At 43.8% G+C, this 27,652-nt stretch overlaps 1 protein-coding gene across 9 annotated transcripts in view; it reads left to right on the top strand.

Moving 5' to 3' along the window:
- The window catches only part of EFR3A (EFR3 homolog A), a 189,989-nt gene that overhangs the window by 120,953 nt on the left and 41,384 nt on the right, over nt 1–27,652 (top strand). For all 9 annotated transcript variants that reach the window (XM_073330119.2, XM_073330113.2, XM_073330112.2 and 6 more), the window contains 3 exons: nt 21,574–21,652; nt 23,077–23,212; nt 27,266–27,430. In XM_073330119.2, coding sequence (XP_073186220.1) covers nt 21,574–21,652; nt 23,077–23,212; nt 27,266–27,430 — 380 coding nt within the window. The remainder of the gene's footprint in view (nt 1–21,573; nt 21,653–23,076; nt 23,213–27,265; nt 27,431–27,652) is intronic.

The raw sequence follows: 27,652 nt of genomic DNA, 5'->3' as shown, positions 1-27,652 counted from the left end.
TATGCCTAAATACAACATAGGAAATAACTGGCTAGGCAGTAGTACTGCAGGAAAGGATCTGGGGGTTATAGTGGATGACAAATTAAATATGAATCAAAAATGTGTGATGCAGTTGCAAAAAGTCTAATGCTATTCTGGGGTATATTATCAAGTGTCATGGGTAAGATGTGGAGGCAATTCTTCTGCTCAGCACTGGTGAGGCCTCAGGTGGAGTATTGTGTCCCGTTCTGGGCACCACGCTGCAAGAAATATGTGAAGAAACTGGATAAAGTTCAGAAGAGAGCAACAAAAAGGACTAAAGGTTCAGAAAACCTGACCTATGAAGAAAGGTTAAAAAAACTGCCATGTTTAGTCTTGAGAAAAGAAGACTGGGGTGGGGGAGGTACAGACCTGATAAGTCTTCAAATATAAGAACATAAGAACGGCCATACTGGGGCAGACCATAGGTCCATCTAGCCCAGTATCCTGTCTTCCAACAGTGATCAATGCCAGGTGCCCCACAGGGAATGAACAGAACAGGTAATCATCAAGTGATCTATCCCCTGTCATGCATTCCCAGCTTCTGGCAAACAGAGGCTGGGAACACCATCCTTGCCCATCCTGGCTGATAACCATTGATAGACCTATCCTCCATGAATTTATCTAGTTCTTTCTTGAACCCTGTTATAGTGTTACCCTTTACAACATCCTTTGGCAAAGAGTTCTACAGGTTGACTCTGCGTTGTGTGAAGAAATGCTTCCTTTTGTTGGTTTTAAACCGGCTGCCTATTTAATTTGGTGACCCCTAGGTCTTGTGTTACGAGAAGGAGTAAATAACACTTGCTTATTTACTTTGTCCACACTAGTCATGATTTTATAGACCTCTATCATATCCCCCCTTAGTTGTGTCTTTTCCAAGCTGAAGAGTCCCAGTCGTCTTAATCTCTCCTCATATGCAAGCTGTTCTGGACCTTTTACAATTCCAATATATCTTTTTTTGAGATGGGTTAACCACATCTGCACACAGTATTCAAGATGTGGGTGTACCATCGATTAATATAGAGGCAATATATTTTCTGTCTTATCTATCCCTTTCTTAATGATTCCCAACGTTCTGTTTGCTTTTTTGACTGCCGCTGCACATTGAATGGATGTTTTCAGCGAACTATCCACAGTGACTCCAAGACCTCTTTCTTGAGTGGTAACAGATAATTTAGACCCTATCATTTTATATGGATAGCTGGGATTATATTTTTCAATGTGCATTACTTTGCATTTATCAACACTGAATTTTATCTGCCATTTTGTTGCCCAGTCACCCAGTTTCGTGAGATCCCTTTGTAGCTATTCACAGTCTGCTTTGGACTTAACTACCTTGAGTAGTTTTGTTTCATCTGCAAATTTTGCCACCTCACTGTTTAGCCCTTTTTCCAGATCATTCTCAATATATTTATAAAGTACTGGTCCCAGTACAGACCCCTGGGAGACACCAGTATTTACCTATCTCCATTCTGAAAACTGGCCATTTACTCCTACCCTTTGTTTCCTATCTTTTAACCAGTTATCAGTCCAAGAGAGGACCTTCCCTCTTATCCCATGACAGCTTACTTTACTTAAGAGCCTTTGGTGAGGGACCTTGTCAAAGCCTTTCTGAAAATCTAAGTACACTATATCCAGTGGATTTCCCCTTGTCCACATGCTTGTTGACCTCCTCAAAGAATTCTAGTAGATTGGTGAGGCATGATTTCCCTTTACAAAAACCATATTGAGTCTTACCCAACAAGTTACGTTCATTTATGTGTCTGACAATTCTGTTCTTTACTATAATTTCAACCAGTTTGCCTGGTACTGAAGTCAGGCTTACTTGTCTGTAATTGCAGGGATCACCCCTGGATCCCTTTTTTAAAAATTGGTGTCACATTAGCTATCCAGTCATTTTGGTACAGAAGCTGATTTAAATGATAGGCTACAAACCACAGTTAGTAGTTGTACAGTTTCACATTTGAGTTCCTTCCGATCTCTTTGGTGAATACCTAAGTTCCCTCTAAGCTGCGTGGCTGCACAGCAGGCTACTAAGGGCCACACAGGCGAGCAGCCACACGGACCTGGACTGGAGAGGAAAGAGGTAGGGGGCCTGCCGGGCCACTGCCGGGGAGAGGCGCCTCTCCCCCAGCCCTGGCGCTAGAGCTGCTGCTGCGAGAGAGAGTTGAGGGGAGTCCTCTCTCCCCGCTGCAGCCCCAGGACATCTTGCAGCCATCACACCACACTCCAACCCTTTGCCTGAGCCCTGAGCCTCTCTCGCACTCCAAACACCTTATTCCCAGCCCCACTCCAGAACCTGCATCCCCAAACGGAGCCCTGAGCCCTCTCCCACATTCCAAACTCCTCGGCTCCACCCCTGCCACTCATCACCTTAGTGGACATGACAAAACTCATTCCTCACATAGATGTAAAAAATTAGAGGCGACATTGGGAATACCATCTGGTTCTGGTGACTTATTACTGTTTAATTTATCAATTTGTTCCAAAACATCCTCTAATGACACCTCAATCTGGAACAATTCCGTAGATTTGTCATCTAAAAAGAATGGCTCAGGTTTGGGTCTCCTTCACATCCTCAGCTATGAAGACGGATGCAAAGAATTAATTTAGTTTCTCTGCAATGGCCTTATCGTCCTTGAGTGTTCCTTTAGCATCTCGATCGTCCAGTGGCCTCACTGGTTGTTTAGCAGCTTTCTGCTTCTTATGTACTTAAAAAAAATTTTGGCTGTTACTTTTTGAGTTTTTGGCTATGTCGTAAATATAAAGGGAAGGGTAAACCCCTTTAAAATCCCTCCTGGCCAGAGGAAAAATCCTCTCGCCTGTAAAGGGTTAAGAAGCTAAAGGTAACCTGGCTGGCACCTGACCAAAATGATCAATGAGGAGACAAGATACTTTCAAAAGCTGGGAGGAGGGAGAGAAACAAAGGGTCTCTGTCTATAGGCTGCTTTTGTTGGGGATAGACCAGAAATGGAGTCTTAGAACTTTTAGTAAGTAATCTAGCTAGGTATGCGTTAGATTATGATTTCTTTAAATGGCTGAGAAAAGAAATGTGCTGAATAGAATGACTTTCTGTCTGTGTGTCTTTTTTGTAACTTAAGGTTTTGCCTAGAGGGATTCTCTGTTTTGAATGTAACTACCCTGTAAGGTATCTACCATCCTGATTTTACAGAGGTGGTTCCTTTACTTCTATTTCTATTAAAAGTCTTCTTGTAAGAAAACTGAATGCTTTTTCATTGTTCTCAGATCCAAGGGTTTGGGTCTGTGGTCACCTCTGCAAATTGGTGAGGATTTTTACCAAACCTTTCCCAGGAAGTGGGGTGCAAGGGTTGGGAGGATTTTGGGGGGAAAGACGTGTCCAAACTACGTTTCCCAGTAAACCCAGTGAGAGTTTGGTGGTGGCAGTGGATATTCCAAGGACAAAGCATAAAATTAATTTGTACCTTGGGGAAGTTTTAACCTAAGCTGGTAAAAGTAAACTTAGGAGGTTTTCATGCAGGTCCCCACATCTGTACCCTAGAGTTCAGAGTGGGGGAGGAACCTTGACAGGCTAGTTGTTCAAATTCTTTTTTGGCCTTCCTAATTATATTTTTATACTTCATTTGCCAGAGTTTATGCTCCTTTCTATTTTCCTTACTAGAATTTAGCTTCCACTTTTTAAAGGATGCCTTTTTGCCTCTCACTGCTGCTTTTACTTGTGTAGCTACGGTGGCACTTTTTTTGTTCTCTTACTATGTTTTAAAATTTGGAGTATACATTTAAGTTGAGCCTCTATTTTGGTGTCTTTAAATAGTTTCCATGCAGCTTGCAGGGATTTCACTTTTGGCACTGTACCTTTTTAATTTCTGTTTAACTATCTTCCTCTCTTTTGTGTAGTCCCCCTTTCTGAACTTAAATGCCACAGTGTTGGGCTGCTGTAATGTTTTCCCTGCCACAGAGATGTTAAGTTTAATTATATTATGGTCACTGATACCAAGCGATCCAGCTATATTCACCTCTTGGACCTGGTCCTGTGCTCCACTTAGGACTAAATCAAGAATTGCCTCTCCTCTTGTGGGTTCCAGGACTAGCTGCTCCAAGAAGCAGTCAGTTAAGGTGTCAAGAAAATTTATCTCTGCATCACATCCTGAGGTAACATGTACCCAGTCAATATGGGGATAGTTGAAATCCCGCATTATTATTCAGTTTATTTTTATAGCCTCTCTAATCTCCCTAAGCAGTTTGCAGTCACTATCACCATCCTGGTCAGGTGGTCGGTAGTATATCCTTACTACTATATTCTTGTTATTCGAGCATGGAATTATTATCCATAGAGATTCTATGGCACAGTTTGGTTCATTTAAGATTTTTACTTCATTTGATTCTATGCTTTCTTTCACATATAGTGCCACTCCCGCACCAGCATGACCTGTTCTGTCCTTCTGATATGTTAAGGGCTGTTATGAAGAGGACATGGAGAACAATTAATTACTGTCCATGGAACATAGAACAAGAAGTAATTGTCTTATTTTACAGCAAGGGAGATTTAGGTTAGTTATTAGGAAACCCTTTTTAACAAGGATAGTTAATTACTGGTAGGTTACCAAGAGAGGCTGTGCAATCCCCATCACTGGAGTTATTAAAAACTGGTTACACAAACATCTGTCAGGGATGGTCTAGGTGTACTTAATATTGCTTCGTTGCAGGGGGCTGGACCAAATGACGTGTCAAGGTCCCTTCCACCCTATATTTCTGTGCTTCTACATTTAAACACTAAGTAGTGATTGTAGGGAAGTACCAAAAAATACCAGCATATACAATACGCTAGATGTACTTTTCAGTCTGACTTATACAGAGATACTACAGTGTTCTTAGTCCTGATGTGTTTTCTGTACTGCTCAGTCATGTGGTGCCATAATATTTTGTAAGCTCCTATCCCATTTGCAGTCATCTTCCAAATTATGGATTCCTCTAACTAAAACTGGTTATTTGCATTCTAATACCATGTTTTCAACATTCCCATCTTTGAGGCTGAAACTTTCCATGCTTAGTCTCTGCTGATTACTGGAACTATTCTTGTTGAAAAGTTCTATTTTATGAAAATTTTGGCACATGGAAAACTAACTTTCAGCCTTATTACCAATTTTTAAATGATTACATATAAATATAGAAATAGTTTGCAGACATGAATTGACAATCTGTTATGGATTTTATTTTCATATTCACACTGAATCTTTCAGTGTATGAAGGGGCAAATTATCTTGTTTTCCAGTAAGACAAATGCTAAAGAATAATTTTGTTTCATTTTGTTTATAGATTAGTTGTGTACCAACTGGCAGCAAGCAACATTTCATATCCGTTGAATATAATGTACATTTATGTGAAAAAACAGATTTTTTTTTAAAGTAGTGCCCCTTCACCCTATAAGCATTATAGAAGAAGCTTATTGGTCACCATGAATTTTAAAGCAAATGCTGTATTTTACGAGCATATTTATTTACCTACCAAAAAATACTGAATCTGATGGAAATAAAACAAATGATCATTTACAGTTTGACACCAATGAAATACCATGCCTGTTAAGGCTAAAGTTTCAGAGATCTGGAGATTCTATGCAAATAACATACTGACTTAATTTTCATAGTTGATAACTATGCCTTGCTTCATTTACATAAATGACAGCAAATGTCCCCGTTACCAGACTTAAGATTGACAAGACTGTAGCACAGAACGTAGGAATTGCTGTGCCTCTGGCATCTCTGCTCCTTGTTCCAGACTTCGTGAAGGGGTGTGGTCTGGTTGCCAGGATTGTGCTTGCTCTGGGAGGGGAGGGGGAATCTGGCTGTTTTCTTCTATCAGCTTTTCTGATTGGGCTGCTAGCACCTAGCTGATTAGCTAAATCTGGCAGCTCCTTGCTCTCTGTAATATGGCTGCTGGTTCTCTTGCTGCTGCTCCCTAGTTGCACACAAGTTCCTGTGATCAGGGAGAGATGGCTAGAGCACTACTCACTTTGATCTAGCCATAGCTCCAAGCCTGTGGTCATGGTTGAAGGGGATTTTTTGTGAGGGGAGCAATGACTAATGCTCTAGGCCAGGGGTTCTCAAACTGGGGGTCATGAGTTATTATGTGGGCAGTTGCGAGCTGTCAGCCTCCACCCCAAACCCTGCTTTGCCTCCAGCATTTATAATAGTGCTAAATATAAACAAGTGTTTTTACTTTGTGGGGGAGGGTCACACTCAGGATTGCTGAGTGAAAGGGGTCACCAGTACAAAAGTTTGGGAACCACTGCTCTAGGCTATGTCTCTGTGGTTAGAATCCTTCAAAGACTTGAACCATAGCTATCCTACCTAGAGTGGCAAAGCAAGTTTCATATTAGTGTGTTTCTTCAGCTTTAAGCTTCTGGGTAGCGTTTCCCCAGATCATCCCTTTTTTGAGGTAACTGGCTTGCGAAATCTGTAAGGGTGCTCAGTGTACACTTCCTGCTGTCCAGTTTTATGGGGTCAGGATCATCTTGGATGTCTGTGTTTTTTGCACTTCAGAGGTAGCACTAATACTCCTGGGTAAGGGTAGTTTTGAAAGCAACTAAAGACTCAGTTTCTTCTCTCAAACAGGAGATTTAACAAGCCTGAATATCTATTGTATTTTCATCCGCTTGTAAATATAGTAGGTGAGAAATCATATTTGTCTTTGCTACTGTTTGTAGGCTTGGCTTGACATGGATAATTGGACATGTATGAGGCCTCATTTCTTGGAGCCAGGATTAGGGAGGTTAAATGGATCAGGAGGCTGGAAACAGAATGTCTGTACTAGCTAAGATAAGGGGAAACACTGAGGAAACCATTTACAATGGACAACATAACAAAGGATAAGATAAGCCTGGAACATAAGATGAGGTAAAGAGTAAGTTATGTATGAACAATGCGTGCTGTACAAGGATTGGTTCCTATAAAGTGATCAGGCCAGTCTCAAAATGTGTGATGCAATGTATAGTAAATGCAGTGTAATGAGTAAATGTATATAAAGGGAAAAGGGGTGCTGTGTAACTTTGGCTGTGTGGTATGCCCTGTACCCGCTTGAGCTTTGATTAGGCTCAACTGCAGTTTGATTATATGCCAATAAAGATGAGTGATAGTTTGGAGTTGCACTGAATTCTTGGGAACTGGATGGATAAGGTCTCAGAAGCCACCCAGCATACTCCTGTGTGGGTAAGGTCCAAGAGGCTACCCCAACACTTAAAATTTTCATTTTTGTCTGTGGAGGGTGGGGGGAAAGCATTTAAAAAGGCATATGTGCTGTACGAGGATCCAGGCTGGAGTTTTTGGTTTTTTAAACTCTTGTGCACATTGCAGCCTTTTACAGTGGTTGTTTTACCAAGTTCACTTCAGAAATTTGTCAGCATGGTACTGTCCTATTAGTGACAAGAGTAGGGTTGTAATCCATTTTTTTCTTATTTTAGGTCAGGTCATCTTACTGTCCCTTATCAGTACTTTTCCTGGATTGTTTTTGATGATAGTACTTGTGGGATTTTATTTTACTACCCTCTACCTTTCATTTTCCTCTTCCTCTCCAGTTGTCTGAAACTTTTAAGTACTTCCTTTCCACTTTTCACCGCTTTCCTTTTCATTTTTTTGCTGTCATCTGTTACCTTCCTGTTGGCCACTGTCCCCCATAGCATATCTAGTATTAGATGGAACCAGTACTGCAAAGGTTTAACTCTAGACCAGTGGTCACCAACAAGTCAATCGCGATCGACTAGTTGATCCTGCAGCCTCTGCCAGTCAATCATGATCACTGGCTGCTAAAAGTTCGGCGGCGCAGCAAGCCTGAGGCATGCTGCCTGGCTGCCCTGGCGCCACGCTGCTCCTGGAAGTGGATGACTGCTGGCACGTCTGTGGCCCTTGGGGGTGGGAGGGTGAGGCAGCTCCATGCGCTGCCCCTGCCCGCAGCTCCCATTGGCCAGAAACCAGCCAATGGGAGCTGCGGGGGCAGCAATTGTGGGAACAGGCAACGCCGGAAGACTTGCTGTTGTCCTCCCCCTCGGGGCCCCAGAGCTTGCACCCTCCCAGAGCTTGCACCCCTCACTCCTGCACCCAACTCCCTGCCCCAGGCTGAGCCCGGAGCCCCCCTCGCACTCCAAACCCCTTAGCCCCAGAGCCTACACCCCCTCCCGCACCACAACCCCCTGTTCCAGCATGGTGAAAATGAGATGGGGAAGAGTGAGCAATGGAGGAAGGAGGGAATGGAGTGGGCGGGGCTGGGCCTTGGGGAATGGGTGGGGTAGATCCTGGGTTGATCTTAAATTCAAAAAGTGATCTTGTGCGTAAGGTTGGAGACCACTGCTCTAAACATAATGCCTGAGATAGTCCTCAAACTCTAGTGACACATCTTGCAGTCAATGCAAATAGCATAATTTATGATCCACTATGGGGACAGCAAGCCATGATGATCTTGGGCAGTGATCTCCAACCTTTTTACGCCCAAGATCACTTTGAATTTAAGGACAACCCAGGATCTACCCCACCCCTTCCCCAAAGCCCCGCCCTCCTCACTCCATTCCCCCCCACCCAGCTCGCTCTCCCCCACCATCACTCACTTTCACCAAGCTGGAATAGGGAATTGGGTGTGGGCTCTGGGCTGGGGCCGAGGTGTTCACAGTATCAGAAGGAGCTCTGTGCTGAGCCTGGGGCAGGGGTTTGGGGTGTAAGAGTGGATGAGGGGTACAAGCTCTGGGAGGGAGTTTGGGTGCAGGAGGGGATACCAGGTGCTGGCTCTAGGAGGGGGTCAGGGCTGGGGCTTGGTGTGCAGGAAGGGGTTTGGGAGTGCAGGAGGGGTATAGGGTGCTGGTTCCAAGAAGGGGCTCAGGGTGCAGCCTCCAGCCAGTCAACATTTGCCTCCAGCGGCTCCTGGTTGGCGGTGTAGTGTGGCTGCTGGTAAGGCAGGCTCCCTGCCTACCCCAGCGCCACACCACACCACTCCCAGAAGGGGTCAATGCGCCCCTGGGAGCATCAGGGAGCATGTGGCTCTGCAAGCACCGCCCCTCTCTGCAAGCACCGCCCCTCTCTGCAAGCACCGCCCCTCTCTGCAAGCACCGCCCCCGCAGCTCCCCTTGGCCGCAGCTCCCCGTTCCCATCCAGTGAGAGCTGCAGGGGCATTGCATGGAGGGAGGACCCTGTCCCCAGGGCTGTGCTGGCCACTTCCGGGAGCAGTGTGGGGCCGGGGCAGGCAGGGAGCCTGCCTTAGCAGCAGCCCCACTGCACCATCGGAGATCACGATCAACTAGGAGATCCTCTGGGATTGATAGGGAGATCGTGATCGACTGGTTGGTGTCCACTGATCTAGGAGAATAGAAATAATTTGAAGTTGAATTGCATCCAGGGTGTAATAACTAAAATAAATGGTGGTTGTCCTTATATGTATTTTTAACCCATGTAAGGAGGAATTAGTAACTTGTTTAATTTTATTTTGACTTCTATTTCAAAAAAACCCTTCCAAATTACATCTTCCATTCTTGGCTCCTGTTGATTGTTACATAATCATAATACTTCGTTACATAAAATAAAAAGTTGTGAATATCAGTCAGATGCTTCTTTGTTGCATTTTATAGCAATGCTTTTTTCTGTCATAGTAGCCTTTTCCTCTTCTCAGCGGTAAAATGGAAATGAAAGACTTCAGTTCTGCTTATCTTATTTTTTAAGTCAGCACACTGCTGTGACAGGTTTCAGAGTAACAGCCCTGTTAGTCTGTATTCGCAAAAAGAAAAGGAGTACCTGTGGCACTGCTGTGAAGTGCTAATACCTTTGAGATGTGCCATGCTGTTAGTGCCTTTCCTCTGACTAAAAGGAAACATTTACATATTTATTTCATTGGGCTGTTTTTAAAAAAAAGCTGGGAAGTGGGAGGTTATTCAGAAGAGAACTTTTATAACCTGGCCAGCCAATGATTTGGTAAATTTTATTTCCCACTTTAAAATAAATATAGAGGGAAATATTTGTATTAATTGCTTGTTTTGGTTAATGAGGACATGTAGAAGCTGGAGTGTCAGATTCTGAAATGTATACTTTTTTCTCTGTATATTACCAGAGATACTTCCAGGCAATGCATTGAGCTCCCTTCTCATCACATCAAACACAACAATTGAGTTCTTATTAACAAGGTCCTTCGAATTTTAGCTCCTCATACTTAACCAATCTCTTATTTCACCATGTTGTGACTTTCACCCTTTGTTTTACTAATGATGGTAGCCTCTTTCAACTGCTTGTCCACTTCTCCCAGAGATAACTTTTTGCCCTCTGTTTTGTGTGGAATGCCCTCCAAAAATCACTTCACACATCCAGAAGTCTGTGTTCCTTCAGATACTTTAAGATCTCTATTATGATGTCAATGATGACGTCTAGACAAATTGCTTGTTAGTATCTCCTGACCAGGTATTAAAAAAGAAACTTCAAAGCCTGAGGATTGTACAGTTTGTTAAAAATGCATATAAACAATTGTTCTTGTTGTTGTCACCCTTTCCCTCCCTGTATTTTTGTCCCTATTTTTAGGTTGTAAATTATTCGGGGCTTGGACTCTTTTATTGTATGTACAATATCAAATATGAGTGCCTGATCTTGTATGGGGCCTCTGGATGCTACTGTAACACTTATTCTTTTTCAAGTGATTGTGCACATATGCATTCCACTTTAGGTTTAGGGGCACCCAATTCATTTGAGTAGGAGACTTTTGCCAGTATTACCACTAGGTAGCACATGCTCTTCTTGTGCATTGAGCTAAAGACAAAAAAGGGGCATGTCTACCACCCCACTCTCAGTTCCGTCTCAGCGCCCATGGCAAGAGTTGGAGCTCCTGTAGTTTTTGCTTCAATTTGCCAGCTTTAAGTCTTCAATGTATATAATTCTATCAGTTAGCCTTAGTCTGTCAGCACTGCTGGCACCACTGTCGCTCCCAGCGCCATAGATATCATCTCTGCCAGTACCTTATGCCGGCACTACTGACATCGATTAAGAGTGCAGCATTCTATCTACCTTGTCCTCGGGCGGCTTCTGACCAGCAGGTATCGTCGTTACCAAAGCCCCCATGGACCCCTACAGAGAATGCTCCTCTTTCCAGACGAGTACTACATCTTCTTATGAGGCCTGTACTTTTATTCCCCTCTAAGGGTATGTCTACACTATAAAATTAGGTTGATTTTATAGAAGTCTATTTTTAGAAACCGATTTTATACAGTCGATTGCGTATGTCCACACTAAGCGCATTAAGTTGGCTGAGTGCGTCCTCTCTACCGTGGCTAGCATCAACTTACAGAGCGATAGCTATCCCACAGTTCCCGCAGTCTCCACTGGAATTGGAATTCTGGGTTAAGCTCCCAGTGTCTGATGGAGCAAAAACATTGTCGCGGGTGGTTTTGGGTACATGTTGTCAGCCCTCCCCCCCCCCCCCCCCCCCATGAAAGCAATGGCAGACAATTGTTCCGTGCCTTTTTTCCTGGATTACCCGTGCAGACGCCATACCATGGCAAGCATGGAGCCCGCTCAGCTCACCGTCACCGTACGTCTCCTGGGTGCTGCTGGCAGACACAGTACTGCATAACTACACAGCAGCAACTCCTTGCCTTCGTGGCAGATGGTGCAGTAGGACTGATAGCCATCATACATCTCTTGGGTGCTCCTGGCAGACCTCGGTGAGGTCGATTAGGAGCACCTGGACAGACATGGCTATCCTCCTCTTAGAGCACTGAATGGGAGCCAGAGACTCCAGGTCATTTTCTTCTTTAAGTTTTGTTTCATGGAGATTCAGTCCTGCCTGGAATATCATGCGAGCTGGAGGCTTCTGCTTCAGGCTGCTCTCCCAGCGGGCAGCACCGTGTGGTCGCACCTACCCCAGCATACCCCTTGCTCCCATGGCTCATGAAGCCTGGACAGTAGTAAGTAGCAGTTCAACTATAGTCTGAGCAAGTGCAGAATGGTGGTAGAATGTGCTTTTGGGCGTTTAAAAGCTTGCTGGCGCTGTTTGCTGACTGGGTTAGATCTCAGCACAGCCAGCATTCCCATTGTTATTGCTGCTTGCTGTGTGCTTCATAATGTCTGTGAGAGTAAGGGGGAGACGTTTATGGCAGGGTGGGAGATTGAGGCAAATTGCCTGGCGTCTGATTTTGGGCAGCCAGACACCAGAACAATTAGAAGAGCACAGCAACGTGCGCTGTGCATCAGAGAGGCTTTGAAAACCAGTTTCATGACTGGCCAGGCTTCGGTGTGACAGTTGTGTGTGTTTCTCCTTGATGCAAACCTGCCCCCTTTGTTGATTTTAATTCCTTGTAAGCCAACCACCCTCCCCCCTTTGAAATAAAATAACTTGTTTTGAAACCATGCATTCTTTCTTTCTTAATTAAAAAAAATAAAAGAGATAATGGACAAGGTAGCCCAGGTGGGGTGAGGGAGGAGGGAAGAACAAGGCGACATTGCTTATTGTAGCCACACTAAAAATCAAACTGTTTGAATGACAGCCTTCTGTTGCTTGGGCCATCCTCTGGAGTGGAGTGGCTGGGTGCCCGGAGTCTCCTCCCCGCATTCTTGGGCGTCTGTGTGAGGAGGCTATGGAACATGGAAAGGAGGGTAGGCGGTTATACAGTGGATGCAGCTGGAGTCTGTGCTCTTGTTGGCTGTCCTGCAGCTCCAACAGACGCTTCATCATGTCCATTTGCTCCCCCCAACAGATGCTTCATCATGTCTGTTTGCTGCCACATTAGCCTCAGCATCGTGTCCTGCTTCCTCTCTTCACGCTCACTTAATTCTTTCCTGGCCTCTGCCGCTGAATGTGTCCATGCATTAAGCTGTGGCCTTTCAGTGCGGGAGAACTGCATGAGCTTGGAAAACATGTCATCGCGAGTGCGTTTTTTTCACCTTGTAATCTGCGATAACCTCAGGAATGGAGATGATTGGGGGAGCGTAGAAACATTCTACACTCTACAATTCTGGGGGGACTGCATGGTCACCTGTGCTGCTGAGTTCGCCACGCTGACCAAACAGGAAATGAAATTCAAAAGTTCCCGGGGCTTTTCCTGGCTAGTGCTTCAGAGTTCAAAGTGCTGTCCAGAGCAGTCGTAATGAAGCACTCTGGGATAGTTCCTGGAGGCCAATACTGTCGATTTGCGTCCGCACTTCCTCAAATTCGACCCAGCAAGTCGATAGCAGTACTTTAGCGGTACTCCCCTCGTCGGGGAGGAGTACAGAAATTGATTTTAAAAGCCCTTTAGGTTGACGGAATGTGTGGACGCAGTCATTTTTAAATCTACTTAATGTGGCTAAATTCGACCTAACCTCATAGTGTAGACCAGGCTTTAGATCTTGTTCAGGGGACATGAGGCAGAAGGAACAGGACTGGTACTCTTAAAAAGAGGTTCCTTTATGGTACCCTCCCCTATGGTCTACTGAGAGAATAGAATATCCTCCATGACCGTACTTGTCTTGGCCTGCTCCGAAGGAGTCTAGTCCTCCATCAGAGTTATAGTCCAAGAGGAGAGTCTAGTGCAGGAAACCTCTGGAGAGACTCCTTCCACCATCCCTCCATCAGCTGTACTAGATCTTGTTGAGGAAGGGGAATTAATGAAAGAAAGCCAAGATGTCTTCTCTACTTACTCCCTGCCCCAATATTTTACCCTGTTCCTGACATGAAGCAGTCACCCCAGAGTTGACATCTCATTCTCCAGAAAACTTTAAAGTCTTTCAGGACTTGATGAGAAGAGTAGCTACTTCTCAGGGTGTCAGGCTGAGCTCGTACAAGAAAACTCTCACAGTCTCCTTAATATTCTATAGGCTCCTGCCCCAGGAAGGGTTGCCCTTCCCATTAATGAAGTCTTGTTAGAGCCAGTGAACATTCACTGTCCTCTATGCCACGTACGGCAAAGTGGGTTGATAGAAGTTCCAAGTCCCTCAGCAGGACTTTGATTATTTCTTCACCCACCCAGTTTCTGACTCCTCTGACACCAGAGAGTGCACTCAGCAGTCTCATCTAGATCTGCTCCTGATAAGGAGTTCAAGAGACTGTACAGTAACTAAATGGAGGTTTTCTGTTTAGGTGCAATCTGAGCCCATACCACCCCATCACACAGAGATCTCACATGTATTGTACTTCATTACACTTGGAATCTTCTGACCTATCAGTTCTGTGAGAGTCCACTTGGTGTCAATATCTGCTTTGCATCTGCCAGTGGATAGGTTTTCTGTCTTCTCTCACCCTCTGGTTTCCAGATTTTTGAAAGGTTTAATCAACATCTACCCACCTGTGTCTGATCCAGTACCTTTATTGGATCTTAACTTCGTCATCTCCGGACTAATCGGTTCTCCTCACTGTCTCTCTTTTCTATGAAGAAGGGATTCCTAGTGGCAGTCATCTCTACAAGGAGAATTTCAGAACTTCAAGATCTCTTAGCTGATCCTCCTTTCAAAGTTTCTCTTAGGCCACATCCTCAGTTTATTCCAAAGATAATTTGAGCTTTCTACCTGAATCAAACAATTCATCTTCTGATGTTTTGTTTTTATCCCCCAAGATCTCACGCCTCAAAAGCTGAAGAGACACTCCATACCTTAGATGTTTGTAGAGCTCTGGTATTCTATCTGGATTACACTGTGGCTTTCAGAGCTCTCTCAGGTTCTTTGTAGCATAAGCTGAGAAAATTAGAGGCCAACCTGTAACCACTCAGCAAATTTCTTGTTGGATTTCTGACTGCATTAAGCAGTGCTACAATCTTACTAAAGTCCTCAAGGATAACAGCTCAGTCTGCTAGAGCTTAGTCTGCTTAATCAGCTTTTCTGAGCAACATCCCTATAGAGAATATTTGCAAAGCCGTCACAGTCATCTGTTCATACCTTTTCCAGACATTGACATCACTCAAGCCTGTAGAGATGCCAACTTTGGCAAGTCAGTGTTAGTCTCTGTTCAAGTGATCTGAAGTCCTCCACCTGCAAGAGAACTACTGATGAATCGCTTGTGATGAAATGTATATGTACACTCGAAGGTGGGGGAAAAACGTTACTTATCTGTACAATAACTTGTTCTTTGAGATGTGTTGGGTATGTATCTAGTCCATGACCCTCTTGCCTTTCCCTACTGCACTGGACACTTCATATACAAGGATGTAGTGGACACACCCCTTTTATGTCCTTTTCTCTGCACACAAGGAGAGCAGCAGTGCATGCACTGCCTAGTGGCGCTGCTGGCAAAAGTCTCCAATTAGAAAGTGTTAGGTGCACATACACCTGTAGTGTTACTGTATGTACCTTTTTTTAATACAAAATATTAGTTTTTTTTCTTTGGGTCCTCTGGCCTTTTGTCCACGTTGTTAGGATCTATAATGTGGCATGATGTTCAGGCCTTTTGCCCCTTGTATTCTGTAGTGGCTGATTTAAATAAAATATATTAGACTTCAAGCACTGTGCTTTTTGAAAGGCAAAAATGTTAATTACTAACTAGTGGGCATTCTCTGGATGTCGGTCATCTGCTAGACTCTCTGTGCACCAGTTTCACGTACAGGGCACAAAAGAGGTGCAGTATAAGCTCCATCTGTTCATCTTGGAATGTTGGTTTAACACCAACAAGTCTGGTTCTGAGTACCTGGACAAGTCAATGGCCAGAGGACCCTCCTCTTCCTGAGGCAAAGAGGAAGTAGAAAGACACATCCAAGCCTCATACATTGAAGGTTATTCTAGAAGCTCAAGAAGACAGCCGACCATATGAGCTCAAAGCCTCATCTCTCTGGTGCAGAGGCGGATGAATGGGGGAGAAGGTTTTCCAACTGCTAAGGGGATATAATCTTAGATTGTAAATTCTGAAAGACAGAGACTGACTCTTAATGTTTATACAGCATGTAACATACTGGGTTCTCAAATTTTATTGGGGCCTCTATATGGGTGCTACTATAATAGAAATATTTCTTAACGATTATCTACATTTGGCACTTTGGCTTCCACAAGAGGATCAGTATTTCCTATTTCTGCAGTAGCTCACCCTGAACACTCTCAACTGCTTCTTTTAAACCAGAGTTCTCAAACTTTTGTACTGATGGCCCCTTTCACATAGCAAGCCTCTGAATGTGACCCCCCCCCCCCCCGCCCCATAAACTAAAAACACATTTTTTATATTTTTAACACCATTATAAATGCTGGAGGAAAAGCGGGGTTTGGGCTGGAGGCTGACTACTCGCAACCCCCCCATGTAAGAACCTTGTAACCCTCTCTGAGGGGTCCCGACCCCCGGTTTGAGAACCCCTGTTTTAAACTGTCTTATTGACAATCATACAGGAGTAAGTCACTCACAAAACCAATTTAGAATGTTGATTCTTCTGTGGAGATTGTGGTCTCAACAGAAGAAACTCTTGGCTTTTTCACTTGGCCATCTGTGTTGTGGGCCAGAAGAGTTTTGAGGACTTACTATATATAATTGCTGAAGATAGAACTGGAAAGGTCACAGACTCTTCAATATTCTCAAGACTCTTCAGAAGGTAAGGTGACCTTGTAAACTAATACTGGTTTCCTTTAGCCAATAAAAGGTCTTTGGCTTACTTCTGTTTCTGCCTTCTGTTGCCAAAAGAAATAACACACCAGGAACGACACAAGACTGAACACCTTCCTCCCCCCCAAATACTTTTAAAATATTATATTCTTGTTATCTTATATTTAGAAATGTACCCAGTGTATGACCTCTGAGCCTAGTTACATAAAACAATTTCTTGTATAAAATATATTGCCAATGAAAGGAACCATTGGTGAACACAATTCCACCCATTACATCAACTATAGTTCCATAAAGGTAAGGATTATTGACCAAGCACGATCCAATCCTTGCTACTAAACTGTGAACAAGGCACATTTCAGATATTCTAAAATGGAGGGCTGAACACAAAATTTGATTAAAAATATGCATTTTTGAGAGGAAAAAATTCTTTTAAAAAACACTAAAATAGGGAATCTGAGAAGTCTGCCCAGGGAGATGGCAAGGGCTCTTCTGACATCCAGTGACTGAGAACTGGATTCCTCTCTGGAGGCATGAGGTTTGGGGTAAAACTGGGGCTAGTAAATCTCCTGGGTAATAAGATATTCCAAGGAGACCTGGGGAGAAAGCACGGATGGGGGCATAGTATAATTTTGCCTTTGTAAAAGGTGGTATATGGTAGGTCAGCCATGGGTGATCCCAGTTCTCCTATTCATTTTACTGAAGTAATGTTGCTGATGAATGACATGTTGAGGGAAAGTTGGAGGCCAGAGCAGGTAGCCATCAGTCCAAAGGAGTGGGGAGATCTTAATGCATTAAAAACCAAATTGAGGTTCTGCTGGAAGGACAGGTTCTGAACAGGGAAAAAATAAGCTGTATGGACTCTGGAGTAATCTGGCTGCTGTAGGGTGTGCAAAGAGTGGGAAAGCCATGAATGGGTGAGTGGAAAGCTGTGGTGATGGAACAGAACCTCTGATGCTTGAGGAGGGAGCACCAGGACTGGAAATGTTTCCATTTTGGGGGTATGTCTTGTGAGTATTGAGGTTTCTACTAGATAGGAATACTGACTGAACTCTATCTAAACAGATTAGCTCCATGTTCGAGCTATTGAGGAGCAATGCTTTCAGGTTTGGGGAGGAGGGACCAGTATGAATTAAGATCCCTGAGTTCTGTGGCAAGAGATCCTTCCTGATAGAAAGTATGAGGGGGTGTTACTTCCGAGAAATGGATGAGGTTTGAGTACAATACCTATCTTGGTCAGCCCAGTGCTATGAGAATTGCTCTGGCTGTGTCTCATCTGTCACAGCTTGAGAAGGCTCTTGAAGATTAGTAGTACAGGTGGCTAAGAAGAGTATGGGGCCATGGTATTGTCAAGGTATCCCCCAGGGATTTATGGCCATAACCTTTGTTGGAGCAGAAACAGGCAACACTTCGTGGTGTTCAGGATGGCCTATTTCTGGTAGAACCCTGCAAAAGACAGAGTCTTTGAGTTCTCATTTGTGGTCTTGTCAGAAGTATCTGCTCAGGAATTCTGCACATGTATTTTAGAAGCCTGGTAGGTAGACTGCTCGTACTTATATCCAATGGTAGAAACACCAATTCCACAGCCTTAGCGACTGTGCACAAGAATTGTAATCTTGTTCCACCTTGGAGGTAGATGTAATATATCACTACCCAGTTGTCCAGCATTACTCTAAGTGACCCGTGTGGCATGAAGGAAGTATTATGAAGCATATCATACTGTTCTTAGCTCCAGAATGTTGATATAAAGCACCAGTTCCAGTAACACCATTTACCCTGGGCTGTGACTCCCTGCTGGTGCGCTCCCAATCCTAGCAGAGAAGTGTCTGTGGTGAAGATCTTTGATGGTGCGGAATACAAGAATGGGGTTCCAACACAGACTAAGTGGGTTCTTCCACCATGTGAAAGTCTCCTCCACGCTAGGAGAGACTGTAAAGTGTTTGGATAGGCTTTGTCAGTTTGGGGTATACACTGTTCTTACTCACATTTGAAAGCATCTGAGTTGTAGGCTTGCAAAATGAAGAAAGTTCATAGAAGAGCAACAGAAATTATTACAGGTCTAGAAAACATGATCTGTGTGGGAAGATTGAAAAAATTGGGTTTGTTTAGTCTGGAGGAAACTGAGAGGGGGTATGGTAACAGTTTTCAAGTACATAAGATTGTTACAAGGAAGAGGGAGAAAATTTGTTCTCCTTAACCTCTGAGGTTAGGACAAGAAGCAGTGGGCTTAAATTGCAGCGAGGGCAGCTTAGGTTGGACATTAGGAAAAACTTCCTAACTTCATGGTGGTAAAACACTGGAATAAATAGGTTGTGGAATCTCCATCAGTGGAGATTTTTGAGAGCAGGTTAGACAAACGCCTGTCAAGTATGGTCTAGATAATACTTAGTCCTGCCATGAGTGTAGGGGATTGGACTTCAAGGTCCCTTGCAGTCCTACGATTCTGATTCTGTGGAGAGTCACAGACATGGAGGCTGACGTGTGACCCAAGAGCCTTAAGCTAACCCTTGCTGTTTGTTGGCTCAGTTGTATTGTTGAGATAATATTGGAAAGGGTAGAAAATAAAGTCTGGCTGTTGTGGAATCTAGGGTAGCTCCTATAATGTCTGTTCTTTGTACTGGGAACTGTATGGATTTCTAAAAAAAGGAGTACTTGTGGCACCTTCGAGACTAACAAATTTATTTGAACATAAGCTTTCGTGAGCTACAGCTCGCTCCAATGAAGTGAGCTGTAGCTCATGAAAGCTTATGCTCAAATAAATTAGTTAGTCTCTAAGGTGCCACAAGTACTCCTTTTTGCGGATACAGACTAACACGGCTGCTACTCTGAAACCTATGGATTTCTAGTGATTGATACGGAGCCCCAGCGATTGGAATAAGGTTAAGTCTTGGATGTTGCTATGTGGACCTCTTGAGCTGGCAGGAGTTGTAGCAGCCAGCCATCCAAGTATGGGAATACTGAGCTCCACCACTGTTGGAGGCAAACCGATATCTCTGGGGAAATGTTTGTAAATAACCTTGGGGCAGTGGAGAGTCCAAAAGGGAAAACTCGATACCGATAGTGATCTGTTCCTGTGAGCAGGTGGATCACTACTTGAAAGTATCCTGAAGGTTGACATCAATGAAACAGTCCCCTGGATCTCGGGAAGGGATTATGGTAGCTAGTGTCACTATTCTGAGATGTCCTAGAGCACAGTTGTTTTAATTCCTGAGATCAAGGATTGGTCTCCACCCGCTAGCTCTCTTGGGATCTAGAAAGCAATTGGAATAGAAGCCTCTTCTGACGAATTCCAGTGGAACTGGCTCCATTGTCCCCAGGAGGAGGAAAGACTGAATTTATTATTTTAGGAGTTCCTTGTGAGAAGGGTCCTTGAAGAGGGTGGAGGGGAGGGGAGGATAGGATGGAAGTGGATGACCTCCAGTATCTACCTGTCTGAGGTATGATATTCCCAGGCAAGCAAGAAGTAAGACAGTTGGTTTCCAAAGGGGCTGTAGTTGCACAACAGAGGATCCAGTGGAATAGGTTGGTCAGTGCTCTCAACCGAGATGTCAGAACGGCCTCTTAGAAAGATGGGCAGATTAAGAAGACGTACGGGTGTCTCTGCAGTTTGATTCTTTTCTGGAAGGTCTCGTGAGGTGTGCAGAAAGTGTTCTGTTGGTACTAGAATGGTCTGGATCAAAGTGGTTTGGGATCCCCTAAAGTGCCTTTGCATTGCAGCACATAAATCAGAATGCCGTGTCCTGATGCCGCAGGCTGTTGAGAAGAAACTGAGCAACAATGAGTTTTCGCTTCCTTAAATGCCCTTGTTCAAAGCACAAGATACTGCTCTGTGCAGGCACAGGCTTGCAATTACTACTGTGCAGTCTCTGATTGAGAGTGCATGGGCATGTGCGCATCCTATGGTGGAGAACCCATACGATCATATCCTCAAACTATGAATCTTCAATATATTGGCCTTTATGCCTCAGTTTCCTCAACTACAAGATTGGGATAATACTTATTTATCTTACAAGGGGGTTGATTTCAGAGGGACCTGTGAATGCTCAGTACCTCTGATAATAAAGCCACTTATTTAGGTTCCTAAATAGAAACTAAGATGACCAATTTTAGGCACTGTGACAGGGTCGGGCCAGATGGCTACAGGAGAGTAATGGAAGGCAGATATATTAGCCCCAGGTTAAGTAGGTCCCTATTCCCTGGGTAAGATAACAGGGAAGGTTCCAGAACCATCAGGAACCTTCTGGAGACAATTAAGACAGGCTGATTAGAACACCTGCAGCCAATCAAGAAGCTGCTAGAATCAATTAAGGCAGGCTAATCAGGGCACCTGGGTTTAAAAAGGAGCTCACTTCAGTTTGTGCTGCGCATGTAAGGAGCTGGGAGCAAGAGGTGCTAGGAGCTGAGAATAAGAACGTATACTGTTGGAGGACTGAGGAGTACAAGCATTATCAGACACCAGGAGGAAGGTCCTATGGTGAGGATAAAGTAGGTGTTGGGAGGAGGCCATGGGGAAGTAGCCCAGGGAGTTGTAGCTGTTGCATAGTTGTTCCAGGAGGCACTGTAGACAGCTGCATTCCACAGGGCCCTGGGCTGGAACCCGGAGTAGAGGGCAGGCCCGGGTTCTCCCCAAACCTCCCAACTCCTGGTCAAACACAGGAGGAGTTAACCTGGACTGTGGGTTCACAAAAACAGCCAAATTGAGGGCTGCTGTGAAGCTCCAAGGCGAGCAAATCCGCCAATAAGCTCAAGACTCACCAAGGTAGAGGAACTTTGTCACAGCACCCAAATGTCAACATTCTGGCCAGAGGTTTTGGCAAATAGAACATGGATCTCCTGACTTCCAGTCCTCTTCTGTAACTACAAGACCGTCATTTAAGAGTTAACAAGCTGAAAACCGTTTGACACACAGCAATGATAAATGGGACCACAAAAATTGTCTCATCATTGCAAACAGGACTTTCAGTTTAAAATGACTGAAAACCAATTGCTGGGACACAATCCATAATTTTGTCAAGAATCAGTATAAAAAACAAACACTGGGGAAAACTGACGTCTTTTGGTTTTTTGTTACAGACATTTAGACCATCACAGACTCTGGGACCCCAATGAATTTGCTGTCTCCTGCTTCAAAATCATCATGTATTCTATACAGGTAGGTTTGATCTAGTCCAGTGATTAGACCTATACATACCATAAGAACAAAGCTGACAACATGAATTATATGCTCGCTTACTCATAATTAAGGCTACATTTTAGTCACGAGTATTTTTAGTAAAAGTCATGGACAGGTCACAGGCTGTGAATTTTTGTTTACTGCCCGTGACCTGTCCATGACTTTTACTAAAAATACCCATGACTAAATCTTGGACAGGGGGCCATGGGCGCTCGGGGGCGGGGAAGGAGGCAACTGTCCGGGAGCATTGAGGGAGGTGGCCCAGGACCCTGCTGGTGGAGGGGGCGGGGGACAAGCAGCGCAGGCCAGGACCCCACTGGTGGTGGTGGGGAGCGGACAGGCAGCGCGGCCCAGGACCCCTACTCGTGCTGAGGGGGAAGGGTTGGCGGGGCTGGCATGGGCTCCCTACCTGGCTCTGCATCCGTGCAGCTCCTAGGCGGTGGAGGGGCCAGGGGGCACCACGCTCTGCTCCTGCCACAAGCACCGGCTGCCGCATCTCCCGTTGTCCAGGAACAGCAGCCAATGGGAGCTGCGGGGGCGGGACCTGCAGGCAGTGTGTGGCAGAGAGCCCCCTCCCTGGCCCCTTCACTACCTAGGAGCTGCAGGGCCATGCTAGTGGGAGGCGGGAGCCCCCCACCCCGAGGTAAGTGCCCCCCACAACCCCAATCCCCTGCTTCTAGCCCTGAGCCCCCTCCCACACACAAACTGCTGCTTCTGGCCCAGGTGCTGCCCAAGTCGTGTAATCCCTAAACCAGCACCAGCCGCTGCAGAAGTCACGGAGGTCATGGAATCAGTGACCTCCATGACAGACTTGCAGCCTTACTCATAATGACAGATCTCTATTTGGTGGTAGATGAAGGCAAAGAATCTACAATGTCCCTGCCATTTATGTGCCTTATAGGAAAATTTGATCTCATCCTCCAGTAGTTGTCAAACAGTTTTACCCTGTACCCGTGACCAAGAATCACAGCTGATGAGTATCTAATCCCATATGTTCTCAGATTTGTGGGTGTGAGGAAGAAGGAAGAATAAAACTGACTTTCAAGTCATAACCAGAACACACATCCAAAAGGCAAAGAATTGTCACATTGTTAACTCAAACTATTGATACAAGTAATACAACTAATATTTTCCATTCCATCAACGTACCACTTAAATGAGGCTGTACTTCGTTTAAGATGAGGGGTCCTAATGGAAAATGGTCCTTCCTGGCCTCCTTTATCCACCTTTAGTCCAGCTTTTTATTGACTGGGATTTAGAAATGTATAATTTGCCCAAATGCAGTGCTAAAGCAAAGAGGGACACCACTCAAGATTGTTAGTCTGAGTTCAGGGCTGAATGGTTGTGTGTGGTGATATTTTTAATTAGAAAGGAAAGTAACAAACCATTTTTTTCTTTTATAGGCACAATACTCCCATCATGTAATACAGGAGACCCTTGGACACCTTGATGCTCGCAAAAGGGATTCACCACGAGTCCGAGCAGGCATTATTCAGGTTCTTTTGGAAGCAGTTGCCATTGCTGCTAAAGGATCCATAGGTGAGTCATGGTAAATGAATGGTATGAAACCAATGAACTATTTCAGTGAATTTCAGAATGAATAAAAACTTAAGCTGTTGGATTTTTTTGTTTGTTTGGTTTTTTACCATTTTTAGCTTTTCTTTCAAATCCAAAATTAAATCAGATTTTCCATTCTCTTTGGTGTAGGTGGAACTTGCCCTATACTTTGTTCAGCACTTAAGGCTTGTTCCAGAGTGCTGGTCTTATAATTGCAGGTGTGGCGTACCTTGACAGTTAGAGGGCCTCAGACCTTTACAACCAGGAATTCTAAGGGTTGTAGACTTGAGTAATTGTGTGAGAGAGACCAGGCCTCTTGCTTAGTCAGAGGGAGACCAAGATCTAAGAGTCTCCAGAATGACTGGCAGAAGGAAAACTACTAAGTGAAGAGCAGTGACCAAAGGGCCCAGAGTGGGACTGGAAGAGCCTCTTCCACAGAAGGGGCAGGACCCTGGGAGCAGGACAATTGGGAGTCCTTGGTAAGGAAATTCAATGAAGCCCTGATATGAAGGTAATTGTGAAACTCTGGGGAAGAACCAAAAGGAACTTGAGGAGCCCAGGAACAATGCTGAATATTTGTTTAATAAATGAAACTGTAGAGAGACTTGTGATGAAATTCAACATTATGTTTCTGACTTTGTCTAGCCCCGAATAGGAGAAGAAATTGAGACACAGCAGTGCACCCGATTTGGGAGGTGCCTCTTATGGCACTAGATATATGTATCAATACTGAGCCTTAGAACATAAGAATGGCCATACTTGGTCAGACCAATAGTCCATCTAGCCTAGTATTCTGTCTTCCAACAGTGCCCAGTCCCAGATGCTTCAGAGGGAATGAGCAGAACAGGGCATCATCAAGTGATCCATCCCCTAGTCCAGTCCCATCTTCTGGCAACTGGAGACTTAAGTACATCTGGAGCGTTGTGTTGCCTCCCTACCCATCATGGCTAATAGCCATTGATGTACCCATTATCCTTGAATTTATCCAGTGCTTTTGTGAACCCAGTTATACTTTTTGACCGTCATAGCATCCCATGGAAACAAGTTCCGCAAGTTGACTGTGTTGTGTGAAGGATACTTCCTTAGGTTTGTTTTTAAACCTACTGCCTGTTAATTAGAGGGGGTGAATCATGGTCCTTTTATTACGTGAAGGGCTAAATAACACTTCTTAATTCACTTTTTTGCACACCATTCTTGATTTTATGGACCTCTTATCATATCCCCTCCCCTTCATCATCTCTTTTAGAAGATGAGCATTTTAATCTCTCATCGTGTGGAAGCTGTTCCATACCCCTAATCATTTTGTTCCCTTCCTCTGTACCTTTACTAATTCTCACATATCTTTTTTGAGATGAGGCAATCAGATCTGCACACAGAAGTCAAGGTGTGGGCATAGCATGGATTTATATAATGGCATTCTGATATCTTCTGTCCGATTATCTATCTCTTTCCTAGTGATTTCTAGCATTTTGTTTGCCTTTTTGACTGCCGCTGCACATTGAGCAGATGTTTTCAGGGAACTATCCACAATGACTCAAAGATCTTTCTTGAGTGGGAACAACTAATTTAAATCCCATCATTCTGTATGTATAGTTGGGATAACTTTTTTTCTGTTGTGCATTACTTTGCATTTATCAACACGGAATTTGATCTGCCATTTGGTTGCCCACTCACCTGTTTTTTTGAGATCCCTTTGTAATTGTTAACAGTCAGCTTTGAATTTAGCTATCTGAAATTTTGCCACCTCTCTGCACACACCATTTTCCAGATCGTTTATGAATATATTGAACAGCACAGGTTCCACTACAGATCCTTGGGGGAGACTGCTATTTCTTTCTCTCCATTGTGATAATCCTTCATAATTATAAAATCAATGTTAGGCTCCAACCACCAGTGAATGCATTACGGAAAAGTGTTGCTTTTCATTTTGTCACGTCTTATGAGTAATTGACATTCTATTAGCCTTAATGAAAGGTATCTGAAAAAGCCTACTTTTCAGCTTTCCTACAGGCTGCTACTGACCAGCAATATACTTTGGTTTGGTGGCTTAATTCTGCTATGCTCTGAATGCATGGAAAGTAGTGTTCCAAAATGCACTATACTCTTCAGAATCTGAAAACACACAGAGTTATATTTATGGTTTCCAAATAAATTTGCCTTTGAAAATATATTTAGCGTTCCATAAATGGGTGCATCATACAACTGATCATTTTAAATTGTTTTTAATTTGAAAAATTGGGAGTTAAATACACTCTTTTAATTAATTTCTTAAATGGGGAAATTTATTTAACTTAATTGTGAGGCTTGTGTATAATGGAACTTTAAAATTATTTGGAAGGCATATCAGTCTCCCTCTCCCATTTTCATGCTTTCCTCAGTGCTATTTCTGTCCAGCCTTTCTGATCTTGTGTACCATTTAACTCTCTCCCTTCTAGCGATTGTCCATGAAATACACAATTTCATTATGTATAACTATAATCGTTAATGTTTTTATAAAATCTGAGGAACCAATAAGAAACTGTTTAAATCACTTACTCTGTGGGAACTACTCTAACCTAAGAGCTCCTTTTTTTCCTGCTTTGTTTCCTCTACTGCCTGCAGTTTGTTTTTCATTGTTGATTTTAAGCAAGGGCCTGATTCTTCCAGGTGTAAGGTGGTCCTGCTTGCACAAATACACCTATTAGCCTTGTTTACAATGTGAAAAAAGCCATTGCTGACAACAGAGGGTTGAGCTGAAAAGGTTTAAATGCAAGTGTTGACAAGGACAAACCATTCAACACCACCTCAGAAACAATGGTCAAAAAACTGGATTGGAACCCTAAACCTAGAAATGAAACAGGATTTATTTAACTGAGATTTCTGAAACCACTGAAAGTGGTTGGTTCATGCAAGTGTATGTATGTTCAGTTGCATCCATTGATGACACCTGTTAGCAGCAGTTAATTTTCCTAATGTAGACAAAACTTTAGACTTCAATGAGAATATGCATTTAAATTAGACTGGAAAGATCAGGGATTTAGTTGTGTGCGTAAAACATTTACCCTAAGTCCCATTTTCAAAAGAGACTTACGGACAGATTTTCACTCTTATACATGCTTATAAAGAGTGTTTGCAAAAAGAAAAGGAGTACTTGTGGCACCTTAGAGACTAACCAATTTATTTGAGCATAATAAGCTTTCGTGAGCTACAGCTCACTTCATCGGATGCATAAAGTGGAAAATACAGTGAGGAGATTTTATATATACACACAGACCATGAAAAAATATATATTGTAAGGAGAGTGATCACTTAAGATGAGCTATTACCAGCAGGAAAGTGGGTGGGGGGGAGAGAGAACCTTTTGAAGTGATGATCAAGGTGGGCCAGTTCCAGGAGTTAACAAGAACGTCTGAGGAACAGTGGGAGGGGGGGAGGAATAAACAAGGGGAAAATTAAAACCATTTCCCCTTGTTTATTCCGCCCCTCCCCCCCACTGTTCCTCAGACGTTCTTGTTAACTCCTGGAAATGTGTTGGAAATGGCCCACCTTGATTATCACTCCAAAAGGTTTTCTCTCCCTCCACCCCACTCTCCTGCTGGTAATAGCTCATCTTAAGTGATCACTCTCCTTACAATGTGTATGATAAACACCCATTTTTTCATGGTCTGTGTGTATATAAATCTCCTCACTGTATTTTCCACTTTATGCATCCGATGAAGTGAGCTGAAGCTCACGAAAGCTTATGCTCAAATAAATTGGTTAGTCTCGAAGGTGCCACAAGTACGCCTTTTCTTTTTGCGAATACAGACTAACACGGCTGCTACTCTGAAACCTGTCATAAAGAGCATTGCCATCTTTAAAATAGCCATAATGCTCCCTGTGGTTTTGTGTTGAAGACTTTGAGTTTCAGACTGCTTACTTTCTCCTTCAAACAAATCAAGTTCACCTGTGCATTTCAGCATAATCGACAGTTCTTTTGAAAAGGGATTGTTGAAGATGTGTCTAGTTTTGTTAGGCATTTTTAAACTACAGCCATTATTATCTATTACTTTACAGGCCCAACAGTCTTGGAAGTGTTTAACACCCTACTGAAGCACCTGCGTCTCAGTGTTGATTTTGAATTAGGTGAGAGGCGTAGCTCAACTGGCAGTGCCAGTTTCAGCACAAGCTCCAAAGAAAGCGATGAGAGGATTGTCCAGAATGCCATTATTCAAACAATTGGTGAGTGAAGGTTTTTTATTCCCGTTGAGCATGGACTCACTTCAAAAAGTTAACTTAAAAACTGACATGGGTATGAAGTCTAAACACAGAGCACTCCTTTAAGTAAAGGTCTTGCCATTCACCTCTTCTCTATTTCCCCTCACTCCCACCAAGATAAGAATAAGGTGTCTGACTGCACCAGCTTTTAGAACACAGGCTGGGTTTGTGGGGTTGAGAGTTAGA

This window comes from Lepidochelys kempii, chromosome 2 (genome assembly GCF_965140285.1).
Source record: "Lepidochelys kempii isolate rLepKem1 chromosome 2, rLepKem1.hap1, whole genome shotgun sequence".
NCBI classification, from domain to species: domain Eukaryota; kingdom Metazoa; phylum Chordata; order Testudines; family Cheloniidae; genus Lepidochelys; species Lepidochelys kempii.
This window is presented reverse-complemented; position numbering and strand designations above follow the sequence as displayed.